General features: G+C 33.6%; 1 protein-coding gene across 3 annotated transcripts; it reads right to left on the bottom strand.

Moving 5' to 3' along the window:
- Positions 1 to 1,747: 1,747 nt before the first annotated feature.
- On the bottom strand, positions 1,748 to 3,977 carry LOC105127688 (pleckstrin homology domain-containing family A member 8-like). Of its 3 annotated transcripts, none has more exons than XM_011029065.1 (6): positions 3,613 to 3,977; positions 3,455 to 3,510; positions 3,095 to 3,162; positions 2,365 to 2,500; positions 2,133 to 2,276; positions 1,748 to 2,038 (listed from the first exon to the last, which is right to left on the bottom strand). In XM_011029065.1, exons 1-6 carry the CDS (start codon positions 3,779 to 3,781, stop codon positions 2,003 to 2,005), a joined length of 609 nt encoding a protein of 202 aa, XP_011027367.1. In that variant the 5' UTR covers positions 3,782 to 3,977; the 3' UTR covers positions 1,748 to 2,002. The 3 variants fall into 3 exon arrangements, with proteins under 3 accessions (XP_011027367.1, XP_011027366.1, XP_011027368.1); XM_011029064.1 differs by having other exon boundaries at positions 3,095 to 3,225; positions 3,613 to 3,976; XM_011029066.1 differs by having other exon boundaries at positions 3,095 to 3,225; positions 3,620 to 3,710.
- Positions 3,978 to 9,949: the final 5,972 nt, after the last annotated feature.

The raw sequence follows: 9,949 nt of genomic DNA, 5'->3' as shown, positions 1-9,949 counted from the left end.
CTGGATTTGATTCCTTCAAAGTTCAAATAGCCCATTTAAACTCAAAGGCCCAACTTCTCTGAATCAATTTGTCGTTGATTCATATCAATGTATTCTTTCATAGGATTCCAGGCCCTTGTAATTTTAAGAGATCTTGGGCCTTTGAAATTTAAATGGGCTATTTGATTATTCAGCTCTTGATTTGGTGAGTACTAGTCTCGGTACCCGTGCTTCACCATAAGCTGGACTAGTTGTTTTAGGATCTTCTTCAAATAAGATTGATCTGCTCATGTGTTCTTATTTTTCTAATGAAATATACAACAGGACACCAGGTAAAATCGTGTTCAAACACAGTTTCCAACACATATGTGCTTTTCAGTGGATATATGTTCAAATCCCTAACAATCTCATTGAACATCATATCCCTAGCCTATTTCTTGATATAGGTGGGTCGATCCTCCAGGCCACATCATGGTGAACCACTCCAGTTTTCCGGTACAGCATCTTTCCTTAGCAAATTATACAGTAACTGCCTTAAACTTCTGCGTAGATCAGGTGTAAGTTGCAGCAGTGAGTTTTACTCTCTGGAAATGTTGCGAAGATTGTCCATGTCTCAGGCAAGCATTTATAGCTCCAGAATGTTGAATTTTGCAGGTCGGACCTTTCAAATTGTCTCATTAGTTCTTATTTTCTCAGGTATATTACATGCTAGGAGATAATCCAAAGAAGATGAGCTACATGGTAGGCTTTGGAAACAAATATCCAACCCAAGTACACCATAGGGTTGCGCCAATCCGTTGGGGTGATCAAAATTACACTTGTCCAGAGGGAGATAGATGGTTATCCTCTAAGGAGCCAAATCCAAATATTCTTTATGGGGCCATGGTTGCAGGGTCAGACAAGTTGGACAATTTTTTGGATGAAAGGGAAGTCATGGTTCACCGAGCAACCATAGCGAGTCATGCAGATTTAGTTGTAGCACTGATTGCGCTTCATGATCTACCACACAAGTCTTCTGATTCAAATGACACTCATTTGGGAATTGATCTGCTGGTATCTTTGAAAGTATTCAATTTGTGCCACCAGCTGAATGTATTACAGTTGGTCACTAACTCTCGTATAAGAATGAAGGCAACAAAGAAGATAAAGGAAAAGTCATGGTAACTGAGAGTTAGAAGAAATGTACTCGAGGATAAATTCATTTTTCTTCACTTCGCAATCACATAATTAGACTAGTTTCCAAGTAATAAGAGGACGGAAGGCGGTGAAAATTTTCTGCTTAACGTTCCGAATGGTTTGTTGAATTTGTCTACATTTCATACGCTGGATGGTGAGTCAAGGAATTTTCTTCAGAAGAGCTTCCGTTGCTTATGGATTTACAGCACTTCGGACTATAAAGGCTGTGTTTACCAGGAGAGCATCACAAACTAATCTATCTATGCAACATCACGTACGTAATCAATTTGTCAATCTAATTACAAAGGGTACGAAGTCCACTGCTAGCTATGATCAGGTGGAAGGACGCAGCAATGGAAAAATTCACTAGCTCTCATACCAAAGATACCTTTGCTTGAAGACATGTTTTCTTGGAATGTTGCTAGGAGCTCAACACAAACTCTGACAAGAAGCCCCTGAAGGGCTAACGAGGGAGGAAGAGGCCAGGGTAACTACTTACATGATTTTTCTAGCTTCAACTTTTGAGAATAAAAATAACCGTCGGATGCTCATCCAAAAGACCCGATCCTGTGATGATCAGGTCGGAGAAATCTAAACATAATGCCTTTGCGGCCAGATATGGACATTTTTTCAAGATATAGTTTGTGGACATTACAGTAAGTTAGTGTTACAGCATATTTCCCACATAACTCTATCAGCTATTCACAAAACTCGATCAGCTATTCACAAAACTCATAGTTACACGAAAGAAACTAAGAAGAAAACCAAGTTATGTAAAAGACAAACTCTGTACATTTGCCTCGCTTTCTTTTGTGTTTTTTTTCGCCCATCTTTGTGTGCTTTCACCTTAAGTGGACTTCAACCTATCCAACCCGTACAATATCTCCGACAGGGAAGAAAAGAAATGATCTAAGTAACCAGAAACATAGCAGAGACACTTTATATAAAGGTCAGGACACATCAATTTGGTGGCTTACCAGAACAGAGTGGATCTCTTCTAAAAAAGGCACAAGTAGTGAGATCAATGTTTGCACATCCTCTTTAAGGGTGTCGTAGGTTTCGTCTTTTGGCATGAGCAGATCAATCAAGGTTTTATTATCCGGCATTAATTTAAGAGCTACCTGCAAAACATTGTATCCCATATGTTACAGCAGCAGTGTTTAAGTTCTGTGAAAAAAAGAATGAAAGTAACAAGGCTCATATAAGTACTTTATAAGCGGCTGATGAAATCCAACCGTGCCATGGCTTTAAAGTGATGTTGTAAGATTCTTCCACGAGTTTCTCCATTTCCTGACCAGGATCCGCCACTAACCTTTCTAACAAAGCAACCGTAAAATCCAAGGATCTGGGGAGGAAAATGAGTTTCATTGTGATCTAAATTAATACTGAGGATGCATCTGATAAAATATGCCTAACCTATGATGTTAGACGTCCACCTACCAGGTTTATAAATGTAAATGAACAGAACCTGGATCAGAACTTTCTATTTTGACCCTAAATTAACACTCCATCACAGCATGGATGGAATCAAGCATGCCAAACCAGATTATGGCAGGGTAGTTGCTGAGCTGTGTCGAGTAGTTTTCAGTTTTGGAAGGTCTAAAGTTAACAAAAAAAGAAATGTAGCAGCATGTGTCTGCATTTAGCAGAAACAAACAAATTAACATTGTAGTGAACCGGCAATTAAAAGGGTTTCTCGATTTCGATTTGTCGGCCATTAGGCTAGATAATTACTGAGAATAATGTTCAAGAGCTGCCAAGTTGAACTAATTAATTATACTGTTGATATCAGTGTTACTGACACAATCCACTAAGTTGCAAGCTGTTATTGTTGATTGAACAAGTATATAACTAATGCGCGCCTCTGATTTAAAAATAAATAAACCGTCCGCGGCAGGGATTAGATTTGCATCATTTTATAACTGATAATTGTCTATACCTGGCAAGCCAAACAGAGGCTTTACTGCAGCTGGCACCCTTTCTTGCACCGCCTTCATCGGCCTCTTTCTTTAAAATCTCAACCAAATTGGAGTACATTGAAGGATCAGAATCACATAGGATCTTCAATCTCTACAAATGAAACAAAGAGAAAAAAAATATACAGAGAATAGAGAAACACCGTTCTGTTAGCTTCGGAAAGGAAAATGACAAATGTTGAAAATGGACAGTGATAACCTAGTCTGGTTAAACAATGAAGCCTCGGGGAGCACGTTTGTTGAAATGTCAAGATCAGGGGTGTTTTGTCACGAGAGTAATTGAAAATAAAACACTTAAACGGGCTGCAATCTTCTTTCTTTACCTGAATATTCTGATCAATATCTTGTCTCAAAACTGTCATGGTTGGGCCTATCTTATCTTCATAGAGACAAGAACAGAACGACACAGATAAAAAGTCAAGGTGATTGCACGTCTTGAATGAACAAGAAGATAGAGATAGAATTAAGAGAAACTAATTACCAAGAACCTGAATAACAAGGTTGCAGACATATATAAAAGGCCTTGTGGGTATATGAACAGTAGTCTTATCATGATTGTCACCTGTAGGCTTGAGTTTGATCAGCATCGAAAGTTCTTCAATTGCAGACTTGATCTCTGATCCCTTCTCTATTTCTCTGGTCCTTTTCATTTTTTAAGATGATTCCTGGCTCTTCTTTCACAACCAGTTCTTAGGCAACAAAAGGGTTTCTTCAATGTCTAAGCTTGCACTTGCAACTAGAGAATCGTAACAGAGAAATGGAAGCTTTTAGAGTGTTTGGTCTCAGTGGCCGTTGTTTGTGAGTGAAATTTTTGAAAGACTAAACAACGTCTTAGGGTTGAACTAATAGATTCAAGTATTCTTTAAGACATTGATGGTGACATTGTATTTGACCTTTGAGTTATCTGTCAGCTTATCCTATTTACTATTTCAAATTAATATAATCTTGCCTCTGCAAATCTAATCCCAATCGTCAGTTCTACCGTATCATGATTTGTCGATGTTTTAATACGAGCAGCTGATGTGGGCCCTTTGCGTCACATAAAAACTATAATTTCCCTGTACCAGTTGTGGTGCAAGGGCCGCAGGATGAGCTGATTATCAACTTAAAGCTATCATATTTTCAATAAAGTCCTAGTTGTGTTTGAAACTTGCAATTTGGGCTGGCTGAATAAATCTTTTCTTTCTTTCCGATCCATTTCATGCTTGAGATTCTTCATGATGAGTGCATGTTAAAATCATTTTCATTTCCTTTTCGTAATTACGGCTAGTAATTATTTTGCTGACATTCGTGGTGCATCGAGAATAATCCATGTTGTCTGCATCGATTCTTGCATATCAAAAACAAATTTATATAGTCAATCTAATCAAATTATGTACATGCATGTCGAAACCAAAGAAGATATAACAAGGCCAGAAACACGCAAGCTTTGTCAGAGGAACCTGCAATCATGCATCCAATCCTTCAACGTCTCACAATTAAACCCTTGTGCTTGAGTAAAACCAACTGCATTCCAGACTTTTTTGAGCTAGCCAGCGTATAATCTCTCAAACAATAGAAAAAATATTCCTCTTGCAAGTTACATCGATTACAAATGGCACTTGTAGAGAGCTCACGATGGTACATGAGTGACTTAATTAGCAGGAAGCCGAACGTGGAAAGCCAACCATTTGTAAGTTCTTCAGTGGTTTAATACTATTCTCCTTTGTTTGTAAGTTCATCCACCATTTCCAGTTACCCTCATAGGCTAGAGTCCTGGATTAAGACAGAAGCCACGAGTAAGCTGGCTTGGAATTATAAACATTCGACGTCGAATTACTCCAAGAAACATAATCATCCAAATCAGCAGTATATATTAAATCCACCATGAAGTTTTCAGAGGGATTTCAATCGGGTATTCATCTGGACGTATCCAATATTCTTGCCTAAAATTTTAACGATTAATTAACGAGTCTCCCCAAGGGTAACATAATAACTTGTTAAAGGTATTATATATCATCAAGAAAAACCTTCGGCAACAGACGATTTCCATTTTCGTTCTTGATACGTACCAGTTCTTGCCATAGCATGTCCATCTTTTCTCTCGGGCATGGGGGCGCTTTTTGGTCCTATGACTTTATCTATAAATGACACCTTGCCACCCTGCACTTCCTGCGTTCTGCCTTTACTCCGGTTTCCACCTCCTCTGTACGGTGGTTTGTCTGGTATAGGTCCTCCCCTCAATTCTCTCTCAGCAACGTGGACCTCTATCTTTAATTAAATCTGTTTAGTTAAAAACAATACAACAATTCCTATAATAAAGAAGATAAATTAATACTGAAATAAAAGAAAGAATGATTCGAAAGGATAATTTTTTTTTTTTAATATAAGTAATTCGAGGCAGTTTTAGTTATTCGAACAACAGAAGGCCCACAGAGTTTCTGAATAAGTTTTTTGAATTTACATAGTTTACTTCAATTGGATAGTAATTGAATCGAATTAGAAGTCATGAGCACGCGCATTCACGCTTTCAATATGTCTTTTTAATTATTTTTCCTATCAAGTTGTCTATAAAATATTCGGCAAAACACAGCCAACGCCACAAGACCTTTATTTTTATAAAACATAAAAATTAATATAAAAATAACTGTTACTATCCGAGGAACAACGCTCTTTGACGATAATGGAGTACTTAAAGAATTATTGAAAAACAATTAGTAGAGGGATTAGGTTAAAAGAAGATAAATATGGAATGATACAATCAATCCTATTATACTGTAGGAGGGTGGATTTGAGAAGGTAGCAGCATCCTTTTGATGCTCCGGTGGGACCTCCTTTATAGAATAACCCGACTACTTTCTGGAGTGACCTTTGTTGTCTCTCTCCCGGGAAATGGAATATTTCCATTCCAGAAAGTCATGCAGAAAATAGTAATTTTTTTTTTTTTGTGTGTGTGTGTATGTCTCATTTAACCTAGCTATGATCCACTGTGAAATGTAATTGGAAAACATAAAACACATCATGCGAAGTTTTTTTAATTGGAAAACAAAGAACACTTCATCGAACTTTTATGAGATTTCAGAATTTTTAATTTTCCTTCATTTCCTTTTTATATATATATATTGAAGGGTTTCTTAGACCCTGTTTTATTGTAATATTTAACTTAATTTCCTATTTCCCTTTTAAGCTCCAACAGAATTACAAAAACGTTAGTATTGATCATTTGAGTTTAATCCCTTCTTGGAAAACAAGAAATAGAGACACACAGGACCTAAACCTCACGACAATTTTTGTATACAGAAAAAGGGATGCAGGCCATTGGGATATTTAATAAAAATATGCTTTCAAGATCACTGGATTTTGACATTGAAACTGCTTAAAGAACACCATGGATTCATTTGACATTGTAGACCAATTGTTGGATTTCTGCTTATTTATTTCATCCATAATTAATTATAACTCTTTTACTAGTTGCAGGGTAGCCTTTTATTCTATTTTATTGTGGAATGCATGCTGTTCTCTGGTAGTTATGGTGTCATAAACCACGCTGGGTGATCAGCAAATCTCTCTTCATGGGATCTTTTGACGCTAGCTGCTTAAGCTAATCATGCCGACAAATAGTAATCTAATCGCATTATGTGAACTAATACTACTCTGACATGCAGTATTATTCTGTAAAACTAGCTGCCGGCATTTTTATCCACAACTCCGCATAACATGTATTAATTTTTCTGGGGTTTTCTTTCATATGAAGATGGCTGTCCGGATACGTTACGGAAGGAATATATATTTGTGAATGAGATCAATCGTACGTAAATGAAGGATTACCACATTAGTAAATTAACTGGAAAACAAGATTAAAATAGAAACCTCAGATTGTATGTGTGTTCTTCTTACCATTAACTCAAATCAATTTCAAGAAAGCTATAGGTTAGTTATGTCGCGTATTTGTAGAAGCATAAATGTGTCGTTTTTAACGAGAAAAACATATTTGTTTTGATATTTATTTATGGAAATTATTAATTAATTATGTGATGGATTACCAGGTTGTCACCTCTTCAAGAACACTTTGGCGTTCTAAGCAAATATTGACATACCTCGCATTAATTAAGGCCTAACTAAATCATGTCACTGGTATAATTGGTAATTACCTTTAAAAATTGGGGCTAAAAACTATTTTTTTATTAATTTTTCTGCTGCTGCTTCTTTCTTTGGAGATCCTTATAGCAAGCATTGCTCCAATTCATGTGTCCAGTGCGTTTATGTTGGTAGATAACGTTGTATGTATCAGTGCTCCAATTCAAAAACAATTGTCCAACTTGCGGCTAAGGAACATAGCTAGTAATAATATACTAAATCATGTGAGCTTTTTGTTATTGATATACTATAGATCCTCTTATATTTCACTAACACATTACCGCTCATAGCTACTTGTTTCCTTCAAGTCCTTGAATTCTATCATCATAAGATATGCTGACATGATTTTATGTGTTGGGTCTGTTTTGATTTGCTTGCTCTCGTGTATTCGATATGTTATAGAATATTTCAAGTTAAATTAAAGATTAATATTATAGAATAAAATTTTATGTCATAGTTAAAAAAATTTAAAAGAACAATGACTAAATTAGCACCTAAAAAATAGAACCCATTTTCATTTTTATTGTTCAAAAGATATGGAAAACTTCTTATTTGGTCTCTAGAATCTTAATTTATGCATATTTACCCCCTATAGAATCTTAATTTATGCATATTTACCCCCATATTATTTTAGGTTATTTTAGGTTTTTACCTTCAATCATGGACTTCATTTTTGTTACATTTTAGCTCTTTGTTGAAAGAAAAGATAGAAAGTCACTGAAAAAATAAAAGAGATAAAAATATATTTGAATGTCTATAAAAAAGTTTAATCTTAGTATGAATGAGTTTGTCTTAATGAAAGGAGTTCAATGAAAATAGTTTTGCCCTTCAAACATATTATAAAAAGTAAATTGAGATATGTGAATTTTTTTTACTTGATTTGATTTTGAGTTTTTAAACTAATTAGATAGTGTTTTAAGAATTAAAAAATAATACAAATAATATGTTTTATTCTCTTTTGTTTTAAATAAAAAATAACAAAACCAGATGAGCAAACCTAACCTTCCAAGCTTAGACATGCATGGGCGCGTGCTTAATCATTTGTTTTTTAATGATTTTTTTAATTTAACTTTTAATTAATACCCTTAAGATTTCTTAAGATCATTAGCATATATAATATATGTATAAGAAACAAACGACGGTGTGAACACAACGGATTCCTTGTTAAAACAATTAAGAAGTAACCAGCGAAGGGTATGGTCGACATTTTTCACTATGAAGCATGAACAGCTCAAGCTCTTTTTATAAGAAAATGAACTTCTGTCATATACATGGACGGCACGTTAATGAATTAAACTAATTAGGAGACTAGACAGCAACATGACACTGTACAAGGTGTAAATGCACAAGATTCTCTCGTGAAGTTTGTTTTTCTTTTTTAATTAATATAAATATTTAATCAGTTTACGTGTATCTTAAAAAATTTGATGAGTTTTAAAATTTATAATTATATAAATTTTTAATAAATATTATAAAACTTAAACTAATAACTTATAAAAAATAATTTTATTATTTTATTCACATGGAAAGAAACCTTCAATTCCATAGGTGTAATATCCATTTAAGTTTAAATTAGAAAGTTTATTTAATCCCTTTTAATTTGCTTTCATATTCTCTCTTTTACTCTCCATAATAAATAAGCTAGCTCATTTTCCTGCACTACGTAACAGTCATAATAATTTTTATTTTAGTGAAAAAAATTATCTCAACATTGGCAATGTGTCTTTCTAAGAAAAAAAATTTTAATTATGAATTAAGCGGTATTTCAATCTAATGCTAAGATTAAAAAAATATTTAATTCACTTGAATTAACTTAAATTGACTTTTAAAGCTTGTGGGTATAATCTTAAAAAAAAAAATACAGTAAAGCTTGTGGGTATAATCTTAAAAAAAATATATAGAAAGTTTAATTTTAAATTAATTTAATATTAAAAGATGAAATTAATAAAAAAATTTAATTAAAAAAATCAAGTAAATTCTAGTTAATCAAGCAAACTCATGATAAAAATTATGCATTTTATAGGATTTAATAAAAAATTTATCCCAAAAACTATTTTTTATTTAATTATACAACAATCTAGCTTATGATATTTTTTTTATATAAAACACGTATTTTAAGTAAAAAAATCATGATAGACACATGGAACTAAAATATAAAAGTTAGATTATTTACAATAAGATAAGAAATTGTATTTTTTTAGGTTTGAGTTAAATAAAAAAATAAATAATCGATAATAAATAGTGAAATTATATATATTTTTTAAATTAAAAAATAAAAAAGTATTAAAAAAATAAAAATACATAATAGTCTAATATCCAATTACCCTATCAACCCTAAAACCCTTAAGTGAACTTTATTTGATTTATCAATTTTTTTAAATAAAAAATAAAATAGATAAAAAAAAAAGAGGAAGCCCACCCATACAGGCTCGGACATTAAAAACAAATAGCCCAGCGTGCCTGTATCTATCTTACTTTTCTTTTATTTCTTAAAGGATTTTCTGCCTTTTTTTTTTTTAAGAATATTTTGGGTAAAAAGTAAATTGATAAATAGATTTTACATTTAAAAAAATCGAACAACATTTTATTTGGATCTAGTCATGGATCTTTATCAGAAACTTGGGCTTTCTTAAAGCCCGTACTTTCTATCAACCCACCGAAGCCCCAAGGAAAAAAACGCAATGACCCTTTGTGATCGACTG

Source organism: Populus euphratica, unplaced genomic scaffold (assembly GCF_000495115.2).
Source record: "Populus euphratica unplaced genomic scaffold, PopEup_1.0 scaffold93.1, whole genome shotgun sequence".
NCBI lineage: Eukaryota > Viridiplantae > Streptophyta > Magnoliopsida > Malpighiales > Salicaceae > Populus > Populus euphratica.
The sequence above is the reverse complement of the archived record's forward strand: the minus strand, read 5'-3'. Positions and strand labels throughout refer to the sequence as shown.

Coding starts and splice junctions, on each gene's coding strand:
- LOC105127688 (XM_011029064.1), bottom strand. CDS start 3,781: ATGAAAAGGACCAGAGAAATAGAGAAGGGATCAGAGATCAAGTCTGCA. Junction 2,501..3,094: donor GCCTCTGTTTGGCTTGCCAG/GTATAGACAATT, acceptor TTTCCTCCCCAG/ATCCTTGGATTTTACGGTTG. Junction 2,277..2,364: donor TTTCATCAGCCGCTTATAAA/GTACTTATATGA, acceptor AATGTTTTGCAG/GTAGCTCTTAAATTAATGCC.